Genomic DNA, 26,295 nt, shown 5'->3' on the forward strand with positions numbered 1-26,295 from the left:
GTCGGATGCTTTGTTTATTCAGAGATGCTTCAGATAGCACAAATCGTGGCCTGAGCTATGCAGAGAAGATTAAAAAAAATGTCACTACTGGCACTCCAAAAATGCAAAGCTGGGTATTTCAGTTCACAGCCAGTCACTTGGAAACATGAACACACAAGCCTTTGATGTGTGGGCCATAGGTGTCTGATGCAAAAGGCTGGACTTCTGTCAGGAAGGCTAATTTCCCAATGTGATATCTAGAATGAACTGTGGTGAAAACAATAAAGAAATTACACAACAGTGAGTCTGTAGCAATGGCATAACTGCACAGTCACCCTCCAAAGAAATAACAACAACCATTTTATTATTTATACACCACCCATCTGGCTGGGCTTCCCCAGCCACTTACAGCTTATATAAAAACACAGCATATATAAAAACCTTCCACTAGTCTCAGTGGTGGTTCCCCATTTGCAGATTGCCCTCCCTGGTGAGATGTATCTGCCTCTATCATTACTGAAATGCAGGAGAAATGTATCAACATTTCTGGTTGCCCAGACATTTAATGGCTGAGACACTCTTCCTGGAAACCATGAGATACCGTATTTTTCACTCTATAAGACACACTTTTCCCCTCCTAAAAAGTAAGGGGAAATGTGTGTGCGTCTTATGGAGTGAATGCAGGCTCCATGGCTTCAGCGAAAGCAACGCACCGACCCTTCTTGCTCTCCTGGCTTCAGGGATAGCCACTGGAAGCCTCCAGAGGCTTCACGTTGCTTTCGCTGAAGCCAGGAGTATTTCGCTGAAGCCAGGAGTATCAAGAGGGATTGATCCCTCTTGCTCTCCTGCCTTCGCTTTGCTGGAGAGCCGCTGTGCATCTTTCCCACTCTGTGCAGCGCCCCTTCAGCGAAGCGTCAGGAGAAACGGAGCCCCTTCCATTTCTCCTCCCGCTTTGCTGGAGAGGCGCTGAGCAGAGAGGGAGAGAACATTTTTTTCCCTTGTTCTTCTCCTCTAAAACTAGGTGCATCTTATGGTCGGGTGCGTCTTATAGAGCGAAAAATACAGTAACTGATTTTACCTGCTTTTAGAATTTTTTAAAAAGAAATGTTTGCTTATTGATGTGTTTGCCACCTTTGGCTCCTTCAGGAGGAAGAGTGGGCTATAAATTGAATTAATACTTCTATGGGGTGGTATATGCGAAAAAGTGGAAAGGAAAAGAGGTATCTGCGAAAGAAACCTGACAGAATAAAAAGATAGAATACACAAAACTTCTAACAATGACCACGAAACTAAGAAACAAGGATGAGTCACAGATAAGAGTGGAAGTGTTTTGGAGAATATCGTAGAGGGTACCTTATTCAATTTAACCTACAAGTAGGAGTTAACATTTGGCAGCAGTTAACATAAAATAAAGGAAGATTTGAGAGGGAAACGGCTGGAATATTGAGATATGCAGCTGACTAAGGTTTGCTTAGAAGGACATGGAGAAATGGACTGGGAAGTCCTAGGAAAAGGAATAAAAGTTGTACAAAATGCATAAATAAAAAATATGAATTAATACTATTAATAATAATGCAATAATCATGTAATAGCATTGGGATATTGACTTCGTTTACTTATGGGGAAACTTTGCAGGAAACCAATCAAACTTGTGAGTGGTGCTTCCATTCAGGCCATATAAAACCAGTCCTACTCAAACTGCAATTGCTCCTGATATGCTACCGGCCCCAATTCAATGTTTTGTTGCTAACTTGTAAAGTCACAAGTACCAGAAGGAGCAACTCTTTGATTATCTGCCAGCCTGTGTCTTGCCACCCCAGGCTCCTTAAAATAGTAGTAATAGTACTAGTAGTAGTAGTAATAGGACCCCTGGACGGTTACATCCAGCCAAAGGCGACTATGGGCTTGCAGTGCTCATCTCGCTTTCAGGCTGAGGGAGCCGGCATTTGTCCACAAACAGCTTTCTGGATCATGTGGCCGGCATGACTAAACTGCCTCTGGTGCAATGGGACACTGTGACGGAAGCCAGAGAGCGCAGAAATGCTGTTTACCTTCCCCAGCATCTATTCTCCAATACCTATTTATCTACTTGCACTGGCATGGTTTCAAACGCGGGGATTCGACCTGCCAACCTTCTGATCGGCAAGCCCAAGAGGCTCAGTGATTTAGACCACAGCGCCGCCCGCGTCCCTGACTTTGTCAACTAATATAATAATAATAATAATAATAATAATAATAATAATAATAATAATAGACACTGCTGGGGAGGCTCCCAAGCATGGGGTGTGTGGTGGTGGCACAGGGAAGAGTTGCTTCCTTTATGGAACTCCCTTCTAGACTCAGGACTCTTAAGTGCAAGCGCCTGACAAGCATCTGATTGCTGAGCGTTTGGGAAGTGCTTCTGACATCAGATGATTGATGGGTGAATGGTCCTGCCCACGTTATTATTAGTATTCTTATTATGTATTAAATTTGTATACTGCCCTAAACCCGCAGGTCTCAGGGCGGTTCACAAGATAAAACCACAAAATACATAATAAAAATAAGAACAAGAACAACCTAACAACCCCCCCCCCACTTGTCCAAGTTGGCCCATTAGGGGTGGGCAGGGATCAGACCCACCGGAGCCCCAAATGGTCCCAACCCCTGGCCTAAAGATACAGTGTGAAGACACATCTTTCAAATCAGGTTTGTGGGGCAGAGTAAAACTGTTTTTAATTCTGTTTTCCCTGTAAAACTGTGTTTGTGTGTAGTGATTATGTATTGGTCTTGAAAAGCAACATTGTGTACACACACACAATGTTGTTGTTGTTGTTTAGTAGTTTAGTTGTGTCCGACTCTTTGTGACCCCATGGACCAGAGCACGCCAGGCACTCCTGTCTTCCACTGCCTCCTGCAGTTTGGTCAAACTCATGCTGGTAGCTTCAAGAACACTGTCCAACCATCTCGTCTTCTGTCGTCCCCTTCTCCTTGTGCCCTCCATCTTTCCCAACATCAGGGTCTTTTCCAGGGAGTCTTCTCTTCTCATGAGGTGGCCAAAGTATTGGAGCCTCAGCTTCAGGATCTGTCCTCAGGGCTGATTTCCTTCAGAGTGGAGAGGTTTGATCTTTTTGCAGTCCATGGGACCCTCAAGAGTCTCCTCCAACACCGTAATTCAAAAGCATCAATATACAGTGGTACCTCGGGTTAAGTACCTAATTCGATCCGGAGGTCTGTTCTTAACCTGAAACTGTTCTTAACCTGAAGCACCACTTTAGCTAATGGGGCCTCCTGCTGCTGCCGTGCTGCCAGAGCACGATTTCTGTTCTCATCCTGAAGCAAAGTTCTTAACCTGAAGCACTATTTCTGGGTTAGCGGAGTCTGTAACCTGAAGCGTATGTAACCTGAGATACCACTGTACCTATATCTATATCTATCATTTTCATTATTTTGGGCTTCATTAATTAAAAGCTAAAATGAATAAAAGTTGCAGGTCGTTGCAGTTTTTATCCTACAAGGCATCAAACTGGTGTTTCCTAGGACATGCACTGGAGGGAGGGGACTCAAAAGTTTGACAGAGCCACATAACCCAAAACGCCTTTGCTGTTCCTCTGCCAGCCCAAGACCTTGGCATTCCCTTCTTCCCAATCATCTCTCGTGTGCTTTAACTGCCGCGTGACAGCCAGCCTTCACCTGTTGAACTACTGACTGCTGCTCTGCCCCCCCCCTCTCTCTCTCTCTCACACACACACACAGAAAGAGAGAGAGAGAGAGAGAGAGAGAGAGAGAGAGAGAGAGAGAGAGAGAGAGAGAGTCAGAGAGGTGCGTGCGCGAAACCCTGAAACCCAGCCAGGCGCAATCCGGGTATAGCTGCCCCCGCCTATTTCCTCTCCCACCCTCCTTAAGGTGTAAGGCTGGGCGCGCGCCGGGCACGGAGAATAGGTGCCGGGGCTGATCTCGTCTCGCGTTCTGCGTGGATCCCTTCCACGGGGACCCCTCGGGCTCCTTCCCGGCCGCCCCGCGCCCTCCTCCAGTCCTGCGCAGTGGCAGGAAAGGGCTGGAGAAGCGCTCCGGCGACCAATTGCGGCGCCGAGAGGAGGGGCGCCCGCCGGGGATCGTGCCCGCCTCCCGGGCGGGGCGCGCACACCAGCCGGAGAGGGACGGAGGGAGGGAGGGATGGAGGCTGATCGCTGCGCGCCCGGCTCGCCTCCGCCGCCGATCGCCTCCTCCTGCCTTCCCCCTGGCGGCGGGCAGGCTGCCGCCCCTACCGAGCCGCCGACGTGGCCCCCGGACCCGGATCGCCCCGTGCCCGCGGAGCTGCTGGAGTTCGACGACGACGAGGACCTGGAAGTGTTCAGCAAGGTAGAAGGAAGGGGGAATCCCTCTTTCCCCGGGGCTCCCGGGGAGCCTGCCAGCCCCCTTGGCTTCCCTGGGGGTGGAGGCAAGCGGAGCCGTCCCCCGACGGGACGCCCCCGCTCTCCTCCCCACCTCCAAGCGCAAGGCGCTCCACCCAGATCCCGCCGCCCTTTGCCCTGAAGTTGGCCGGCTGGGAAGAAAAAGTTCTCTTTCTCTTTATTTTTCCCGCATCCACCCCCACAACCCGACCAACAGGCTTGTGATGAGGGGACCGGGACAAGAAGGGTAGGCGACTCGCCCCGTCCGGGCCCCTCTCTGCCTCGCGCCCTCCTTGTCGGTGGAAGGCTGGGGGACTCCGAGAAGTTTTGCCAAGCGCTCCTCCGGTCCGCCCGCATCAGCAGGGAAGGTTAGCATCCCCGCCCTTGGCAGGAAGGCGAGAAAGGGGCGGGGAGACAGCGCCGCCCACGGAACCATGAGGCTCTTCCTCTCACGGTCGTGGGTTCGATTCCTACGTCGGGAGAAAGGTTCCTGCCTCGCAGGGGGTCCCTTCCAACTCTAGGTTTCAAGGTTGGGTGTGCAGGTTCCCTCCTGGTGCAGGGCATCGCTGAGTCTGCTGCTGGCATAAAGGGTGACCTATGCCTTTGATTTTCCCAACCCACAGGGATGAGGAACTGGTGTCCCCAGGATCCCTGATTGGCCATGCTAGGTGTGGCTGAGGGTCATCGGAGATCAGAAGCACAAGGATGGCCATAGGAGATTTCCCACCCCACCCCACCCCGTCCCTGATGTGGGGGGTTCTTTTTAATGCCACAGAACTCTGCAAATGAATTTGGACCCAAGCAAACTTCAGGCATCCTTTTCGGAACAAAAATTCATGTTGCCCTGATTACCCTTCCTAAGACTGCTCAGCCATCGCAGCCCATGGAAGTGGTGAGGTGTCGAGTGTCCCTTTTCTGGCCTGTTCGTGAAGATTGGTGCTCATGATGGTTATCAGGGCAGTTGCATGCAACCCTGCTTCTGACACTTGTTTGTGCCTGCAAACTTTTCAGGGAGGATATAGGCCACATTCACATCATACCTTTATAGTGCTATGGTACCACTTTCAACAGTCCCCAAAGAATTCTGGGAAGTGTAGTTTGTTAAGGGTGCTGAGAAGGCTCCTATTCTCCCCTGCCCTCAACTGCAGAGCTACAGTTTAGCTGTCAGTTTCTCTTGCCACAGAACTCTGGGAATTGCAGCTCTGGGAGGGCATTAGGGGTGTTGTAACAACCCTCTTCTCCCTTTACAAACTACATTTCCCAGAATTCCTTGCAGGAAGCCATGATTGCTTAAAGTGCTTTAGCGCTTTAAATGTATGATGCCAATGTGGTTATAGTTTCATTTCCAATCAGTGTACATCCCATAACTTTTTATACCACAAATGTTCCGGTTTTATTTTTTATTTTCCCCTTGCTTTTGCTGTGCTATAGTGCAGGAATGCCCCACCAGATGGCAATGATGTGATAACACTGAGAAAGCATTCAGAACAACTAATAAAATGAAATGATGTGTGGATGACCCAGTATAAATCCACCACTAGTGTGCACTATTGTTGTGTCAGTTACATGTTGCAAAAGATACCTGCAAACAACATAGGTCAGGAGGGGCTTTGAAGGATACTTTATACTTGCCATGAGACTGTGGGAAGCAGACTTCTTGTGATGACTAATTTTCTCCTTGCTTTAATAATTGGTGGTGCGTATCACATTGGATCAGGAGCATCATGTTCTTTCTCCATATCTAGTAGACATGAGAGGAGGGTGTGGAGACTCTGCAGTGTCCCTAATTTACGCCATGAGTTCTTTCAAATAATCATACTTTGTAAATAATAATAATAATAATAATCTCACCCATCTGACAGGGTTGACCCAGCCACTCTGTGCAGCTACCGGAACATATAAAAACAAAATAAAACATCAAACATTAAAAAGCTTCCCTATACTGGGCTGCCTTCGGATGTTTCCTGAACATTATATAATTACTCATCTCATTAACATTTGATGCGAGGGCATTCCACAGGATGGGCGCCACCACTGAGAAGGCCCCCTCTCGGGTTCCCTGTAACCTCACTTTTTGCAGTGTGGGAGCTGCCAGAAGGCCCTCGGAGCTGGACCTCAATCTCCGGGCTGAATGATGGGGGTGGAGACGCTCCTTCAGGTATACAGAGCCAAGGCCGTTTAGGACTTCTGAAAACTCATGGTCTTTCCCAGAAGTTAAGTGTGGAAGAAATGGGATTATTCCATTTATTTTTTTCTGGTGCAAGTTATTCTCGTGAAAGGGATGAGTGACTTACCCAAGACCAGGCATAGGCAAACTCGGCCCTCCAGATGTTTTGGGACTACAACTCCCATCATCCCTAGCTAACAGGGCCAGTGGTCAGGGATGATGGGAGTTGTAGTCCCAGAACATCTGGAGGGCCGAGTTTGCCTATGTCTGCCCAAGACCATTGAGTGATCTTTATGAGCTTATTCCAGGATTAGAACCCACCTCTTCCCAATCCACATCCCACCATTCTGCATAGCTCCAAGTGTTCTAGCAAGGATCCACAAATCTTGCCTTTTGGTTCACTAATCAGCTGTAATTTGTGGCCACCACTGACTGCTTCTCTCTCCCAAGTCTGGTTTGCAGCCAAAAATATGGGGTACAGGAAGGATGCTCCATCGTGCTCTGGGCTTTGAAGCAAGCAGAAGCAATTACAAATCTCTTGTGCTGCTCCCACCTGTTGTTTAGTCGTTTAGTCATGTCCGACTCTTCGTGACCCTATGGACCAGAGCACGCCAGGCACTCCTGTCTTCCACTGCCTCGTGCAGTTTGGTCAAATTCATGCTGGTAGCTTAGAGAACACCGTCCAACCATCTTGTCCTCTGTCGTCCCCTTCTCCTTGTGCCCTCTATCTTTCCCAACTTCAGGGTCTTTTCCAGGGAGTCTTCTCTTCTCATGAGGTGGCCAAAGTATTAGAGTCTCAGCTTCAGGATCTGTCCTTCCAGTGAGCACTCAGGGCTGATTTCCTTCAGAATGGATAGGTTTGATCTTCTTGCAGTCCATGGAACTTTCAAGAGTCTCCTCCAGCACCATAATTCAAAAGCATCAATTCTTCGGCGATCAGCCTTCTTTATGGTCCAGCTCTCACTTCCCCTTCGTGGATCACTGCCTTGCCATGGCAAAGGGGCTTAAATAACTCAGAGAAGCTATGAGCTATGCCGTGCAGGGCCACCCGAGATGGACAGGTCATAGTGGAGAGTTTTGACCAATCGTGATCCACCTGGAGCAGGAACCGGCAAGCCACTCCAGTATCCCTGCCAAGAAAACTCCATGGACAAAGACAACAGGGATATAAAAGCTCCCACCTACTTGATGGCTAAGCACAACTTCACGAAGCACCTACCTTCCCTCCTTCTTGCAGTTTAGGAAAGGGTTTATTTCATGCACTGCCACTTGGAAGAGGGGATAGTCTTGGAGTGGCTTCTGCCTGCTCCATTGACCATAGTGATGAAATAGACTCCCTGCTCCACAATAGGACTTGAGTGATGGGGGTCTCTAATGTTGCACGGAAAGGGAGCTGTTGCATGTGGATCTGAAGAAGACTAAGCGAGGAACAGGCAACTCCCATCTCATGCGGGGGTTATGTTCTGAGGCACCACACATGCAGTGAAACACCATTGGCAGATCCTGCAAACACCCTTTGGAAACCCTTGAAAAACCCCTTAAAAACCAGCAGCACTTACCAGCCGGGCACAAATACTGGCAATCGTTCCCTCCAAACCTCTTTGCTCAAACTCAAACTCTCCACAGGCCTCAACAATTGGTTGAAGGGCTCCTGGGATTGCACTTGCAAAGGCTGGGGAGATTGCTAGGCACTGTTTATGTGCCTTTCTTGCCCTTTCTGGGCTATTTTGCCATTTTAAAACTTGCTTCCGGGTTCAGTGCAATGAGGCGGTCGCACGTCAATTAGACGTGCATAAATTGGTCGTTGCCTCTATTTCTGGGCCAAATGCCACAATTAACAGGAGGGTGTATAAACGCCCTGCTGGCGAATGAGGAAGGACAAATGCAGATAGCATATAACCTCCCCACAAACAAATAAGGAGGAATGCACATTGATGACTTGATACAATCTAACCTCCATGTTAGGTAGCTCTGAGGGAGATTCCCTAACTGAAATTCTGGAGAGTGGCTGCCAATCCAAGTACAGTGGTACCTCGGGTTAAGTACTTAATTCGTTCTGGAGGTCCGTTCTTAACCTGAAACTGTTCTTAACCTGAAGCACCACTTGAGCTAATGGGGCCTCCTGCTGCTGCCGCGCTGCCAGAGCACGGTTTCTGTTCTCATCCTGAAGCTAAGTTCTTAACCCGAGGTAATATTTCTGGGTTAGCGGAGTCTGTAACCTGAAGCATATGTAACCTGAAGCGTATGTAACCTGAGGTACCACTGTAGACAATACTGAACTTGATGGACCAGTGGCCTGACTGTGTTCCTTCCTAAGGGTTATAGCCTGGTGCTTTGTATTATTGTTGTTGTTGATACTTCTTTAGTCAGTAAGTGAAATTATATACCAGCCTTCATCTGCAGATCTCAGAAATTTGTATACAGTGATATCTTGGTTCTCAAACTTAATCTGTTCCGGAAGTCCGTTCCAAAACCAAAGCATTCCGAAACCAAGGTGCACTTTCCCATACAAAGTCATGCAAAATGGATTAATCCGTTCCAGACTTTTAAAAACAACCCCTAAAACAGCAATTTAACATGAATTTACTCTCTAACGAGACCATCAATCCATAAAATGAAAGCAATAAACAATGTACTGCAGTCACACAATCAATCAATCAGTAGCTGAACCGGGTTCCACAGTCACTAAAACAAAACAAAAGAGCCACAAATACAAAAACGCAAAATAAATAGCAAAAACAGACAGACCCCAGTGTAACACTCAAAACGGAAGTGTGGCATTCAAAACAGAAGTGTGGCACTCAAAATGGAGCACACTCGGCCTACGAAAAAAGTTTGCAAACTGGAACACTTACTTCTAGGTTTGCAGTGTTTGGGTTCCAAGTTGTTTGAATACCAAGGTGTTTGAGAACCAAGGTACCACTGTACTGCCCTCCATCCGCAGATCTCAGTATAAAATTACAAAAAAGAACCTCAGAATACATAGTAAAAGTAAGAACAATAACAAACCAATAATCCCCCTCCCACAGCACATTTAAGGGTGCTTTGTACATTCTAAAGTGGTAACCACCACTGTTATATATTCTCAGGCAAAGATTTTAGTTTTTAAGGTCAGAGTTTGGTTTGAAAGGCTCATGGCCTAAATGAATCATGGCATATTTCATTATGAAGAAATTAGTGTCTAACAGTCGTTTTGTATTTCTCGAGTTTGTTAAATGGCAGCATGTGCATTTGAATCTCTTTCTCTGATCCAAACGTCAGGAGCCCTGCCACTAGGTAGGAATGCCTGCGGCACTAGCCTGGGTCAAGTCAGGTCAGTCTGTAACTATTTTATTGTTATTATTTATATGTTAAACTATTTCTACCCTTCCTTTCCATTAAAAGAAGAAACTGAGCTGGCTTACAAATAGATTTAGGTACAGCTTCATGATATACAATTAAAAAAATATAAAGCCCAGAAACAAGTTTAAGATAAAACAGCAGACAGATATGAATCAAGTAAAGAAAACTGGAAATGTAGAATATTTCACAAATTGGCAGAAAAAAATTGCCTGATAGAAGAGAAAGCTGTACTTTGGTCTTCAGAAGGTCTTTAGAAGCAAGTGAGACAGGTCTTCCTAGGGAGAGAATTCCCAAGCCACTGAGAAGGCCATCTCCTATATCCAAACTAAGTGAAATTCAGATATTGAAGAGACGCAAAGGAGAACTTCCCTAGAAGCTCTTAGGCTGTGTACATGTTTCTGTTTTATTCTGGCTCCAGTGCACTCCCACCTCTGGTATTTGAAGCCATGATACTAGCCACAATCCACATCTATATCTCGTAGTTCAGGCTTCCTCAACCTTGGCCCTCCAGCTGTTTTTGGCCCACAACTCCCATGATCCCTAGCTAGCAGGACCAGTGGTCAGGGATGATGGGAACTGTAGTCTCAAAACATCTGGAGGGCTGAGTTTGAGGAAGCCTGTCGTAGTTCCTTGATAAACACTGCTATCTTGTGCATTTTCCCTTAGGCCAGTTTCCATCTGATTTGAAGGTATAGGGCACATTCACTTTGAGGTGTATACATTTGAGGCAGACTTTGCACATGCACGTATGACAGCTTCGTGCATATGAGTCGAGGTGAGTTGCGGAGGTGAAGAAGCCAAGCAGCCAACGTGTGTATTCAGTGAATGCATCCCTGCTATGCACAGCAATGTGCAAGTGTGACTTGAGATGGAGAAGGGCCTGGGGACGATCTCGCTGTGTGTTCAGCTGATAATGTGCACATAGGTTTAGTGAGCAGGCAGGCTACTGGTTGTTAGCATCTGAACACTGCCATGCTCAAATAGGCCAAAGAGAAGTCATGGAGGGGTTTTCCTGGCAACCCCTCATGCATTAAAAGAACATAGAATCATAGAGTTGTAAAATTGGAAGGAACCACAAGCGTCATCTAGTGCAGGCTATTATTATTATTGTTGTTGTTATTATTTTATTTGTACCCCACCCATTTGACTGGGTTGCCCCAGGCACTCTGGGTGGCTTCCAACAAATTTAGGTAAAGGTAAAGGAACCCCTGACCATTAGGTCCAGTCATGGCCGACTCTGGGGTTGTGGCGCTCATCTCGCTTTATTGGCCGAGGGAGCCGGCGTACAGTTTCTGGGTCATGTGGCCAGCATGACTAAGCAGTTTCTGGCGAACCAGAGCAGCCTACGGAAATGCTGTTTACCTTCCCGCTGGAGTGGTACCTATTTATCTACTTGCACTTTGATGTGCTTTCGAACTTCTAGGTTGGCAGGAGCAGGGACCGAGCAATGGGAGCTCACCCCGTCGCTGGGATTCATACCGCCGACCTTCTGATCGGCAAGTCCTAGGCTCTGTGGTTTAACCCACAGTGCCACCCACGTCCCTTTTTCCAGCAAATTTAAGGCATAATAAAACATTAAAAAGTGCCTTCAGATGTCTTCTTAAAGCTGCATAGTTATTTATCTCTTTGACATCTGAGGGGAGGGCACCACTGCCGAGAAGGCCCTCTGCCTGGTTCCCTGTAACTTCCTTCTCGCAATGAGGGAACCTCCAGAAGGTCCTCGGAGCTGGACCTCAGTGTCCAGGCTCAAGGATGGGAGTGGAGACGCTCCTTCAAGTATACAGGGCCGAGGCCATTTAGGGCTTTAAAGGGGAATCTAGATGAGGCCAGAGTGTTCCTTTGTGTGGAAGAGCTGTGTGCGCAATAATTCAAGTCCCTTTCAGTGTGCTCCAAACCTGTGGATGGCAGGCGTGTGTGTAGTGACCAGGCGCATTGGTATGTGTGGTGGGATTAGTTCACATTACCCACAACCCCCTTGCACAGTTGTGTGTATTTGTGTAGGGTCATGTTAACCTTGGTTGTCCAAGTAATTGTCTATGCTTCAGGGCAGAAGAATGGGAAATATTGAGAAAAGAGTGTAAAGGCAAGCCTGTCAGTTGGGAAAGGAGCAAAAACAAAACCCTAAAGAGCCATGTGGCAGAGGAAATTTGAAATCATGAGCAGGATATTTATGACCGATGGCTGTCCTGAGGCAGGAAGTTTGTAGAAGACTGTTCGTATGGCCAGAATTAAAGCCATTTGGGGCATGAGAGAATTTGGCAATCAGAAGGTGGCACCTTGGAACACAAAAGAATTATGTTACTTCCATGATCAATCTGTGAGGTAAAACTGTTCCAGGCTACGGTACTTCGCCAGTTACTGGTTCAAAACCAGCTGTTTGAAATGGCAAACATTCAACCCCTGCTGCCTATCTCCAAATTAAGCAGAAGAGCATTCACAGAGCAGCTGTAGGAGACGACACACATTTTTCATTCTTGAAAACCCGTGTTCACAGATCTGTTTATGACAGAAATTTATGGAGTGAAAAATCCAAATGTCAGCATCTTAGATTTGACTGCTAGATTTGCTCCTGAATAGACGCCTAAGAGGCATTAATGAATCATTTATGAATTGTACACTTCTCCTAATGTTTAAAAATACATCCGGCTAATGCTGAAATAATATTTCTGCTTCTGCTCTGTGTACAGAATCCTCTTTGGGTGGCGATGGGGTAAACACTGGAAGGCAACAATTTAATACTTGAATATGCTGATTCCAAAGTCCTTCAGAACAGGAGCAGATTCTGTCAAGTGAATTTGGGGGAAGTGGATGGGCTGAAATAGGTGTGTGTGTGTGTGTGTGTGTGTGAGAGAGAGAGAGAGAGAGGAGAGAGAGAGCTTCATTTCTTCTCCTTAGCCATCCCTCTGCAAATCACACCCTTCCCCACACTTTGAACAAATTTGTGTGTTGCACGCAAGGAGTCCCAGATTGTGAGAGCCTCCATAGAAATTAATAGGAACCTTCCCCATCTTGGCATTCTCCAGATGCATGAGACTACAGCCAGCACCCAAAATTTGGCAGACTCCAGGTGCATTTTGCCCTGGTTATCAGCCACTTACAAGCAAGTGAAAATGTCCAGGTGCTAGGATGGCGCCTGACATCTCCACCATCTGGAGGTGCATGCTTGGGGATCCTTGGATCTTTTTTTAAAAAAATGTATTTATTCTTTTTTTAATACCGACAGCAACCACAAAAAACACATACAACAAAAACCACAACAACACTAATAATACAATTTAACAATTCAGATTTGAGTACAGTGGTACCTCAGGTTACATACGCTTCAGGTTACAGACTCCGCTAACCCAGAAATAGTGCTTCAGGTTAAGAACTTTGCTTCAGGATGAGAACAGAAATCGTGCTCCGGCGGTGCGGCAGCAGCGGGAGGCCCCATTAGCTAAAGTGGTGCTTCAGGTTAAGAACAGTTTCAGGTTACGTACAGACCTTCGGAACGAATTAAGTACTTAACCTGAGGTACCACTGTACTGATATACCTATAATTACACCCTTTTAACAATATTTTTCCCCCTCTTCTCCCCCTACTTCCCACCACTGTCCGCCTTATCACTTAAGTATTTCTTCCAGATTTCTTCATATTTATCCATTCTTAATTTGCGTTGATATGCAATTCATTCATATGTAACTAGTCTGTCCATGTTGTCAACCCATGTGCTCAATGGGATCTTTTTGCGGCTCTTCCAATTCATCAAAACAACTTTTTTTTCTTCTAATATGGCACGGTACATCCTTGGATCTTGACCGTTTTCACACACTAATACCACAGCCTGTGGAATTCTATCAGTTATCTTTTATCTGCACAATTGGAATGAATTTCAGGAACCAAAACGTCGTATTGAAAATTGCAACTTTCGAGCTGCCTGGCCCCCAAATGCCAACTAAGCAATCCTTTTTGGCTACTATGTGGCTACTATTTTGGCTACTATGAGAGCCAGTGTGGTGTAGTGGTTAAGAGCGGTAGGCTCGTAATCTGGGTAACCGGGTTCGCGTCCCCACTCCTCCACATGCAGCTGCTGGGTGACCTTGGGCTACTCACACTTCTCTAAAGTCTCTCAGCCCCACTCACCTCACAGAGTGTTTGTTGTGGGGGAGGAAGGGAAAGGAAATTGTTAGCTGCTTTGAGACTCCTTAAAGGGAGTGAAAGGCGGGATATCAAATCCAAACTCTTCTTCCTCCTCCTCCTCCTCTTCTTCTTCTTCTTTTTCTACTATAACCCTGTTTAAGGAGCCATTTGGCACCTAGCTTATATATCTGAGTTTCTAACACTGACTACAATACCCATCATCCTTAACCGTTGACCATGCTCACTGAGGCTGATGGGAGTCGCTAGCTTCCCATCTTCACTAAGTCTTCACTATGATTTTTAGCCATTCCTGCGTCAAAATACCATTTTCTGATATTGGTACACTGTGGTATAGCGATATTGAATGGGAAGCAGCCTTCTCATTGTTTCCTGGTCAGTATTTACTTTTTATTTTATTTCCATAAACCGGTTTTTACGAACATTATTAAAAGATTTCCTATGAAATCAATATTAATATGAAGGAAATTCCTCCGCTTCCATGCCCCCTCTATGTATTCATCTGCAAAGTTTGCTGCCTAACCAAAACATTATTTTTTCTAGTGCATGAGTACCTGGAGCTAAATTGACTTCATATATCATTTTTCGCAGCTTGCACAATGGAAATAAAACAGCTCCCTAAATGGTGAAAAATGAGAATCTTAAAACTGTCAAGTGTAATAATCCAGATTATTACTCAAAGCATAAACATAAAGCACATGTGATTTTAGCAACTACCTGGCTGTGTGGCCTAATGGTGCCCCTGGTGTTTAGAAAGCTTGGAAGGTGCCTTGGAAGATAATAATGTAGGCCATCACCCTTTGTCATCATTCCTGATAGGCATTAGATCCCCAGACTTTTATATTCTGTATAAAGAACTTTGACTAATATGTTTTAAAAGGTTACAAAACTGCTCTGCAGAGGGCTGCTTTTATGGTTTATCTGTGTCAGACATCTGCTTTGAAATCTAGCTGGCACCGGGGAACAACTTATGCCAATTTATCCCTTTTCTGCCTTTGGAGCCAGTGTGGCTCTGCAGCTAAGAGTATATATTATGAAATTTAAAGTTACCAGTTTAAATTTCACCTCTGCCATAAACTCACTTTGCTGTGTGGCTTTCAGCAGTTCTTTCAGACTTAGATCACCCATCTGTAGGATATGAGTACAGTGGTACCTTGGGTTACAGACGCTTCAGGTTACAGACTCCGCTAACCCATAAATAGTACCTCAGGTTAAGAACTTTGCTTCAGGATGAGAACAGAAATCGTGTGGCGGCAGCGGGAGGCCCCATTAGCTATAGTAGTACCTCAGGTTAAGAACAGTTTCAGGTTAAGAACGGACCTCCAGAACGAATTAAGTTCTTAACCTGAGGTACCACTGTATATGAAACTTATATATTTAAAGGCAGTGCTGTTTTTCTAGAAAAAGAGGTGCCGGAACTCACCATGAATGCCCCCCTTGTTTCTCTTACAGTGGCAATGGCACCCACCTGACAGGCGCCGGAACTAAGTTCCGGCGAGTTCCGGTTGAAAAAAGACCTGATTAAAGGCAGTAAGGAGTTTGATGGTGAAGCACTCAAGGCATGCATATCTGAGTCCCATTTTCCAGCATCCTTAAACTACAGTTCCCAAGCTTCTTTGGAGGAAGCCATGTGCTCGAAAAGCATGGTGTCAGTGTGCCCTCGGGCAGAAGGAAGTCATGAGGGTGGTTCAGAGATTATTTGTGGCACAGGAACGGCCAGAAGCCCTGCTGGTTTTGCGTACGTCAGGTTGGAAGGTAGAAGAGCTGGAAGGGGACGAAGCATGCCAGTTCCAGGGTTCGTTCTGGAAGCAGGTCGGGGGAACAGGAGGATGCAAAGCCACCCCAACTCTCAGAACTGCCCTCACATTTCCTCTCTACCATTGGAGGGCTGATAGCAGAGGAGCAATGTGGGTGGTTCTTTCCGTGTGTCTGGGATGGGCCTCCCTTTCCACCCACAGAGAGGGAGATCCACAATCTCCTATGGCCTTTGGAATGCCATCTCAGGGATCAGAGGATTGTGCCCAAAATGTGTTATATCCATGTCCTGAATGGGGTAACTGTGCCCCTGAAGGGCCAGGTATTCAGCCATTTTGGACTCACAGCTGTCCATGGAGGCGCAGGTTAATTCTGTGTCCGGGGAGGCTGTCTACCAGCTCCATCTGGTACGCAGGCTGAGACCCTACCTGCCTGCAGACTGTCTCTCCACAGTGGTGCATGCTCTAGTTATCTCCTGCATGGACTACTACAATGTGCTCTACGTGGGTCACCTTTGAAGGTGACCCAGAAACTACAACTAATCCAAAATGCAGCAGCCAGACTGGTGACTGGGAGTGGCTGCCGAGACCATATAACACCGGTCTTGAGACCTACATTGGCTCCCAGGATGTTTCCAAGCGCAATTCAAAGTGTTGGTGCTGACCTTTAAAGCCCTAAACGGCCTCGGTCCAGTATACCTGAAGGAGCGTCTCCACCCCCATCGTTCAGCCCGGACACTGAGGTCCAGCTCCAAGGGCCGTTCTGGTGGTTCCCTCACTGCGAGAAGTCCCTCCCATCAGATGTCAAGGAAATAAACAACTATCTGACTTTTAGAAGACATCTGAAGGCAACCCTGTTTGATGTTTTATCGTGTTTTTAATATTCTGTTGGGAGCCGCCCAGAGTGGCTGGGGAAACCCAGCCAGATGGTAGGGTATAAATAAATAAATTATTATTATTATTATTATTATTATTATTATTATTATTATTATTATGTGAAGCATCACTGAAGTTGAGCCAATAAAAATATTTAAGTTTCTATTCCATTACCCACCCCCCATTTGTGTGATAGCAGAAGACACATGCAAGCTGATGGGTTTGATAAACTGCGGCAAATTACTAGTGAAAGAGCAAATCACTTTTAAGTAATATTAAAATTAAGCAGATCCACCTGTAGGCTTACAGTTTAAAGACACAGTGCCAGGGGAGCAGGACAGAAAAATAAAGGGTGGGGAAAGAGACTGAAGGCTAGTAAGAAAATTCCAGGGTAAATAGATGATGATTTATTACCCGTTTGATTTAGATTCTACCTTTTCTCCCAAAAGAGTCCAGGGCTAACATACGACATTATAAATACTGGAACATAACTAAAAGTGTTGCCAAAAAATTTTGTTTAATGGTTTCAAACCCACTTTTGGTATAGATATCTAAATTTCCAAGCTGTGCTCCCACTGCGAAATATAAAGGGTTCTGTGAGGTTTAGGTTTTAGATTGGAAGCTTTGCTGTACAAGTGTCATGCAGCAGCAGACAAAGAAAGACAAGACCCTAGATCTAGATAAGGAAGACCACGGAAATACTTGAAAGTAAGCATAAGAAGCTTAGTGCGAAGTTGACAAGCAGGAGAAAGCTGGTGAATGGAGTGGTACAAAGGAGTAAGTGATCTGAATGATGAGAGGGAGGTATCATGGCAGTGAGGACAGTTAAGGCACAGCAGAGAGGTTTAAGTAGGAAGGCAGGCATCAAAACTTAAAATAATTGAGGGGTGAGCTGTGCCAAATGGGGCCATTGGGCGTAGGTCAGACTCTGAGGGGGCTGAGTGGATCCCCAGGGAGAGAATCCCAGCTAGGCAGGGGTGGGGAGAGAGGTGTGGCTTTTTGGGGAATCTCTCCATCTGGGGTGCTGGTAGGAAAATCTCTGGAGGGGCTCCCAGGCTGGCTTGGCTTCTCCCATCTTCTCAGGAATCTGTGACTCATCCTGGAGAGGGACCCCTAAAAAGGGGGAGTTTCAATTCCTCCCAGCCTCTGTTCTTCCCTGGAAGCTAAATTCCACCCCCCTCACCATGCCCAGGGCAAGCTGAAACTGCTGCTGCTGCATTGGAGGTTGAAGGATCCAAACACAGGACACTGCCTTATGTGGAGTCCAGCCATGGGTCCACCTGGGAATCTACAACTTGTTTTAGATTCTTTGCTCCTCAGGAAAGATGAGGCTGAATCTGAATGGAAGGAGGAAGGTGGATGGTTGACCCAGTCAGGCTGTTAACTGGGCCCCTCTCCACAACCTCTGAGATTTCACACCCAGGAGCCTTAGAGACATCTGGAGAGACTCTGATACCCAAGTCTGAGCTCATTTGCTTGCTTGAAAAATATAAATACAGAGATGTTGGTTGCCCAGGAGAAATTGAAAGCAGACAATGGAGAAGACGGCCGGAATTGTGGGGGGCCATGTGTAGTTTTATTCGGAATAACAAACCACTTAAATGTCTGGAATGTGGAATCTGCTACAGTCAGTGTGCACAACTAACTTCACATCGACAAAGAGAAACCACCACACACAGGAGAAACCATTTAAATGTATGGAGCATGGAAAGAGTGAGAGTAGAACACTTAAGAAACATCAACAGACTCACACAGGACAAACTATTTAGATGAATGGAAGGCTGAAAGGGTTTCAGTCAGGGTTGGCTTCTTCACATCAACAAACTTGCATATGGGATAAACCATTTAGATGCATCAAATATGCAAAGAGCTTCAGGAGTCAGAACTTACTGTACGTCTACAAACTCATACAGAGACAAACAGAAAGAGAAGTGTTTTTTGTTTTGTTTTTTTGTATTTCCCTTACTTACCATCAATGAACTCACACAGGGGAGAAACCAGATAAACGTTTGCAATGTGGAAGGACCTTCAGTGAGAAACCCATAGAAAGCATCAATGGGCTCACACAGGGGATAAACCATTTAAATGTATGCAGTGTTAGAATACTGCTTTAAATGTATACTGCATATGAGGCCAAAGACAGGGCAAAAGTCTACACACAGAGACAAAAGGAAAGAGCATTTTTTAAAAAGTACTTGAAGAGAGGCACAAACAAACTACATTATCTATAACAAGAGAAAATGATGTTGAAAAATACATTGAAAAACCCTTGAAGCCATTTATGGCGGATCAAATGTACCAAAAGCAGAAGGCGAGTACTCTGTGAAACAACCAGAACTTGCAAGATGGAATAGCATTCAGATTTGTGCTTTCACTAGGGCTGGATAGACCTTTTTGAGATATTGTAATGCAAGATGTGGTTCCATGATGGAAGAAAGATGGGATATAGACATAATAAAATATATACCCAGCCCAACTGTTTTGCCAGTCAACTAATTGTACTTAACACCTAGAAGATTATGCACATCTCAATCTACATTTCTAAAAAACACAGCAAAAACATCCTACCAGTTCAATTGGGCTCAGATAAGCATCACGATACATATTGGGGAGTGAGCATCCATATATTAAGATACAGCTTTGGAAGGAGGGTTTCTGGTGAGAAACTGACATGGGGAAAAGATTGAAGTATTTTGGTCCTGATCAAGTTTGGGAATGGGCCTTGTGGCTGCACTTTATAAAGAAAAAAGATGTGATCTGCCTAAGCATTATTCTGGATGACATGCATAAAGTCACATCTAGTGTGACCCTTAGTGGGACGCGGGTGGCGCTGTGGGTAAAAGCCTCAGCGCCTAGGGCTTGCCGATCGAAAGGTCAGTGGTTCAAATCCCCGTGGCGGGGTGCGCTTCCGTTGTTCGGTCCCAGCGCCTGCCAACCTAGCAGTTCGAAAGCACTCCCGGGTGCAAGTAGATAAATAGGGACCGCTTACTAGCGGGAAGGTAAACGGCGTTTCCGTGTGCGGCTCTGGCTCGCTGGCCACGTGACCCGGAAGTGTCTCCGGACAGCGCTGGCCCCCGGCCTCTTGAGTGAGATGGGCGCACAACCCTAGAGTCTGTCAAGACTGGCCCGTACGGGCAGGGGTACCTTTACCTTTACCTAGTGTGACCCTTATTTTATCCATGTTGCATATGACATGAGAGAAGGTAGTTTGTTGAAGTACATCCCATGTGGTTTGTGGCAAAGGTGAAGAACTGCACCAGGGACTTCCGAATCTATGGATCATTCCCTTAGCCACATTGGTTATCTAAATCTAATCCTAGAGAGGCAGTGATTTGTGTTTATGGGACAGAAAAGTTAAAAACAACCACTCAGTATTCAATGCAAAGAAAGGCTCCCATGGCAGCTCAGAGAGTTTTTCGGGATGCAAAGTCACCTTTTTGTGTGACTTAGCAATTTATATCTTTTAATGATCTGCCAGGAAAAGAAGCATGGAATACTGGCACTTTAGCCATTGTAAAAATGTGGTTTCCAGTGCAAAGTTAAGCTTCCTTTGTACAAAGGGGTTCTGTTGCTCGAAAAGAAACAAAAAGGCAGAGATGCATGACCTTTGGAAATCAGGGAAAGCACCACAGTCATCCCAGACTTGAAGGGCATTTTCACGGCAATAAAAGCTATTGTGCCTTGCTGCTTGATTGATATGTCCCCCCCCCCCTTTTGCTGCTTCATTGATAACTGAGTAGCCAGTTTTCAAGGCGATTGCCATTGTGGATCTGGGTGTTGCCTGACAATAAAAAAACAGCTACTTGAGACTGGTGTGCCAGCGCAGGGGGCAGGGATGCAATGCTGGAGAAGTGTTTTGAGAAAGCCTGAGAAAAAATATTTTATTATATATGGAAAAAGCAGTTAAGCAGAGAGAAGTGAGTCAATAATTTAATCTTCAAGTGTTAATGGTTCCCATTAAAGGTAAAGGTAAGGTAAAGGTACCCCTGCCCGTACGGGCCAGTCTTGACAGACTCTAAGGTTGTGCGCTCATCTCACTCTATAGGCCGGGGGCCAGCGCTGTCCGGAGACACTTCCGGGTCACGTGGCCAGCGTGACATCGCTGCTCTGGCGAGCCAGAGCCGCACACGGAAACGCCGTTTACCTTCCTGCTAGTAAGTGGTCCCTATTTATCTACTTGCACCTGGGGGTGCTTTCGAACTGCTAGGTTGGCAGGCGCTGGGACCGAGCAACAGGAGCGCACCCTACTGCGGGGGTTCGAACTGCCGACCTTTCGATCGGCAAGCCCTAGGCGCTGAGGCTTTTACCCACAGCGCCACCCGCATCCCCAATGGTTCCCATTAGGAGCCATTAAATCGCACATTGAGCCATCTTACAGTGCCATACAAGACCCAGGCTGGAGAATCCTTGCTCCTGCAACTGTTGCTGAACTACAGCTCCCATCAAGCATGGCAAATGGCCAAGGAAGATGGGAGTTGTAGTTTAGTAACATCTGGAAGGCCAAAGGTTCCACAGACCTGCGTTGCATCATCATCGGTGGCAGACTTTGGGCTCTCAAATTTCAGCGGCGCCCTGTTTGATGCTAAAATCTAGCATTCCACACCCCACCCCATTCTGCAGCATTCTTGTGGACCCCCCCCCCCCCGCAGTGGGGCACCCAGTTGGTCGCACTACCCTAAAACTACCTCTGCCATCATCCAGTTCCCAGCGGTGGTTCCTCCCTCCTCCAACTGTCACCTCTCCACAGGGGCCTCTGTTAAACCCTGAGGTGAGCGAGAAGCAGCAGTTACAGCCTCTTCTCAATGTGCAATGGCCTTTTCTATTAATATTGTAAACCCTTGCACTGCTTGGATTCAGGCCGAGATAATTCACCATTTGCTTACTTTCCATGACATTCAAAAATAGCTGCCTAAGGTAGGAATGGTTCTGGTTAGTACTTGTCAATGCTCCCTTTTCCTCACAGTCCTGAAGACTGGTAGTGTCGTGATTATGATACATTCCTTTGGATTATGGTGAAAGTCCCACAGATGAGGTACAACCCTTGGCTATATTTTAGCCTCACAAACTAGATACAACTTACTTGTTGTAAAACAAGTTGTCATACAACTTACTTGTTGTCATCAGAGCTAGTAGTGACACCTATATTATATCATTGATTTGTCATAATAAATCAATGATATAATATAGGAGTCACTACGAGCTCTGATGACAACAAGCAAGTTGTATCTTTTTGGTGTAAGTGGCAATTCTTTAAAATGCCTTGTTTTGTCCACAGGATGCCTCCCTCACCGAGGTCAATTCATTCAGTCCCTTGATGCCCACATCCCCGTCTTCGATGATCAACCAGTACAAATTTGACGATGAACCGGAATTAAAGGATCTTTTCGTTACAGTTGACGATCCAGAAAGCCACATCACTGCCCTAGAGACGTTCATCACTTACAGAGTTGTTACAAAGGTTAGTTTCCTATTGCCGCAAATTTCCGCTTTGGCCATTTAAATTAAACTTTGCAGCTGGTACCGATGTCGCAGGTGTTATGTGGTAAGGTAACGTAAGGTAAAGGGTAAAGGGACCCCTGACCATTAGGTCCAGTCATGACTGACTCTGGGGTTGCGGTGCTCATCTCGCTTTACTGACCAGCAAGACTAAGCCGCTTCTGGCGAACCAGAGCAGCGCACGGAAATGCCATTTACCCTCCCGCCGGAGAGGTACCTATTTATCTACTTGCACTTTGACATGCTTTTGAACTGCTAGTTTGGCAGGAGCAGGGACCGAGCAACGGGAGCTCACCCCGTCACAGGGATTCGAACTGCCGACCTTCTGATCGGCAAGTTCTAGGCTCTGTGGTTTAACCCACTGTGTGGTACTTGGCGAGAAAGAAGCATGTCTGTTCCGCTTGCCTTAGAGCAGGGGTTGGCAAGGTTTACCTCGCATGCGCCGGTTCACTCCAGCAGAGATCTCTGTGTGGGCTGGATTGCGTGCCTGAGTGCGCACGCGATTTCCGGCCTCTGTGCAGATTTCCAGCATCTGCATCTGCGCAGACGTGATTTCCGGCATCTGCATATATGTAGACGCAATTTCCGGCACCACGGGAGTGAGTCCCCACGCCAGTTTAGCGCAGCTCACAGGGACTCACTGAGCGGGCGACTTGGTTCAGGAGCAGCTCGTGGGCTGGTTAAATGACCCCTGTGGGCTGCTTGTTGCCCATGGGCCTTAGGATACCTACCCCTGCCTTAGAGGAAGCCAGATGTTGTCAGACTATAGCTCCCATCATCCCTCACCACTGGGACTGATGGGAATCCAAGACTTTACCTGGGGGGCAGCTACTCCTACCTGAGAGGGCTTTGGGCTTGGGCTTTTCCAACAGCCATGTGACAGACTTTTTGAAATAAGAATAATGTTGAAGGGGGTTTTTTTACCCCCAAATAAGGGGGGTTTCAAAAGCTGTGTGTGATATAGCATGCGATTCTGCTGGGGGGGGGGGTAGGGAACGGTCAGCAAGAATGTTGATTGCACAAAATTGGAAGACTGGAGAAATACCAACTAAAGAACAATGGCAAGAGAAGTTGATGAACTATGCAGAACTGGCAAAAATGACAGATAGATTTAGAGAAAAAGACAACAGTGACTTTGAAAAAGAATGGGAACCATTTATATTATATTTGCAGAAACAAAGAATGTCAATAGACTTGATGGCAGGATTTAAATAAACATTCAGATTATTAGTATTAGAAAATGTTTAGAAAATAGTGAAATATTATAGTGTATTTAATTTTATTTTTAAGTTTTTAGGCTTGATGTTATGTTATTAATAACTTTTTCTGTTAGGAGATGGCAAAGTGGGTGAAAAGAGAAACAAACCGGAAGCAGAAGTTGGGGGAAGCCCTGGAAGGGAGGAATATATAATAAATGTTAAGAAATTGAGATGTGTGTAATGAATGAAAAAGAAAAATGAATAAATAAATAGTCAGAAATCCCATGGGGTGTCCTGGCCAAAGCTATTCATATGAATGGAAAGATAACAAGGAAGTGGTTTGGCAAGGCTGCCTGCCAGTTTATGATAGTTACCTTCTGCATACATACATACACACAAACGCACACCCCTACATCTATATCTACAGTTCTACACACACATATTCCTGCCTTGTGATTATGCTTTATAACCTTTCACAGATATTTCTCCTATACACATACAGACACACGTTTGTCTGGCAGTTACATGACAATCTTAAAACGAGGGGTGATGAATATAGGAATATATTTGTGGCTGCACTGAAATGTACTTTGCCCATTTTTTAAATTAAAAAAAACCCATACAACCAGTCAGTTTTGAAGTCTCCCTGAGAAGTGCTGAGTTTCTAAGGACCAGCTTAGATCATAGAGTTGGAAGGGACCTCGAGGATCATCTAGTCTAAGTGAAGGCGAGGATAGGCAGCTTGATCTTACGCATATTTGCTTGGAAGTCAGTCCAGTTGTATTCAAGGGGGACAGGGATGAGCTTGTTCCCCGGTGCACAAGAAGATGCCACCCATTTTAGATTCTTCTCTGCAGGTTCTTCTCAAAAGGCTGCTTAAAGCTTAGACGTCTTCAGAGCATGCTGTAAATACAATCTGTGCTAATCCGTGCTTCAGTAAGACTGAATGATCTCATGAACCTAGCTCATGCTCAGAGTCAGGAATTGTAGTTCTGATCTGGCTGTGTGCAGTTCTTCGGATACAAAAGGACCTCTGTGCCGAAGCGGAAGTCCCATTCATAGTGGCTACTCAATAATCATGCACTGTTTGCTTTTAAAACACTCATTCTCTCCGCCAAATAGCCATTATACACCATGAGTGCCTGAAGGCCTTTTTGACATATGCATCATTTGACTGTCTTCTGTATGTTTTCTAGACAATGCGTGGTGAATTCGACTCCAGTGAGTATGAAGTTAGACGACGCTATCAAGATTTCCTTTGGTTAAAGGGAAGGCTTGAGGAAGCACACCCAACTCTCATCGTTCCTGTAGGTCTCATCAACTCTTGTTTTGTTAGGCAGAAAGCTGAGATTGAAAGAAGAGAAAAAGCACATTGGATGGGCTAAACTGATTTCTTAAGAGTGATAAGTGGTAACTGTTCTTTTTCTGCAGTGTGTCCTCTCCCTCATATTTGTTCTAATAATGAAACCACTGCATATTTTATTTTGACTTGGTTCGCATGTAACACTAAACCATGTTCTAATGTTTTGAAGATAAGCCTAAGTGAGCCTTGGGCTACCCCCCTCCTCTCACCCTTTGAGCCTCTGCTTTTATTTTAGATGAATCACAGTTAGAATAATGCAAAAAGCCCAAATCTTAAATGAAAGCAAGCCATGCCAGAGGAGGAGGAGGAGAATGTGAGCCCATTGAATCACCTAGCCTCATTCTTGTGACACTATAAACTATGGTTTCGGGTTACATCCAAAGCAGACCAATATTTTTAGAATGGCTGTTTACATATACATGCACTTATAAAACTGTGTTTTCCCTTCCATTATCTTTCTGCCTTAGCCATTGCCTGAAAAATTCATAATGAAAGGAGTTGTGGAACGATTTAATGAAGAATTCATTGAAAGGAGAAAGAAAGCACTGCATAAATTTTTAAACCGGATTGCTGATCATCCCACTTTAACTTTTAATGAGGACCTCAAAATTTTTCTTACTGCACAAGCCTGGGTAAAGATTCTTATTTTATATTGTTGTGGTGGTTATCATAAAAGTAAGATTTGTCAAGTCTGACTGAAATAGGTACCTATCTAACTGGGTTAGGATGAGTTCAGACTATTCCTCCTCCTTTCCCCCAGGATTGTAATTGGGGAGAGGTTGTGCACTAACTTCAGACACCTCTTTTCTTCTCCTGCACCCTTCCACGTTCTCTGCAGACCAAAACTGAGAGAAAGCAGACAGAGAGAACTCCCTGTTTGCTCATTCAGAGCAAAAGATCTCCTCCTTGCTTCTGTCCGGATACAGTCCAGATCAAAAATACCCTGTTGCGTCTACCCTGTGTTTTCGTTTTTTATGGAATAGTCAGGGAAAGAGCCTAGGACCTTAGGAAAGCCACTATGAAACAACACATCTTCTCAGAAAGCTTAGTTGGAGTATCAAATGGGAATTGCGTTATGGGAATGCCTTTGAATATTTATAGGCACCAGTTTATTTTTACTTAAGTGGGGGTTATAGACAAAGCCATGCTTTTAAAGAAGTCATTGAAAGCACTGGACAAAACAAGGAACACAAGAGGAAAAAGACATGAGAATTATTATTATTATTATTATTATTATTATTATTATTATTATTATTACAGTCATACCTTGGGTTACGAATGCTGCGGGTTGTCCGTTTTTGGGTTGCGAACCGCACCAAACCTGGAAGTACCGGAACGGGTTACTTCTCGTTTTCGGCGCTTGTGCATGCGCAGAAGCGCCGAATCGCGTCACACACGTGCGTAGACACAGCGCTTCAGACTGCAAACGTTGTGGGTTGCGAACATGCCTCCCGCACGGATCACATTCGCAACCAGAGGTATGACTGTAATAGGTAATAGTTATATGCTTCTCATCTGATTGGGTTACCCAAGCCACACTGGGAGGCTGCCAACAAATTAAAACACAGTAAGATGTCAAACATTCAAAACCTCCCTATACAGGGCTGC

The 26,295-nt window shown here is 45.7% G+C and overlaps 1 protein-coding gene across 2 annotated transcripts in view; it reads left to right on the forward strand.

Moving 5' to 3' along the window:
- The first annotated feature begins 4,072 nt into the window (after positions 1–4,072).
- Positions 4,073–26,295, forward strand: part of SNX7 (sorting nexin 7) — a 58,053-nt gene continuing 35,830 nt past the window's right edge. Inside the window, exons 1-4 of one of the 2 annotated variants that reach the window (XM_028732758.2) lie at positions 4,073–4,320; positions 21,905–22,087; positions 24,521–24,631; positions 25,155–25,319. In XM_028732758.2, the coding sequence (XP_028588591.2) occupies positions 4,135–4,320; positions 21,905–22,087; positions 24,521–24,631; positions 25,155–25,319 (645 nt within the window). In that variant the 5' untranslated portion in view covers positions 4,073–4,134. The remainder of the gene's footprint in view (positions 4,321–21,904; positions 22,088–24,520; positions 24,632–25,154; positions 25,320–26,295) is intronic. The other variant, XM_028732759.2, reaches the window with a different exon arrangement.

This window comes from Podarcis muralis, chromosome 5 (genome assembly GCF_964188315.1).
Source record: "Podarcis muralis chromosome 5, rPodMur119.hap1.1, whole genome shotgun sequence".
In the NCBI taxonomy this organism is placed as follows: Eukaryota; Metazoa; Chordata; class Lepidosauria; order Squamata; family Lacertidae; genus Podarcis; species Podarcis muralis.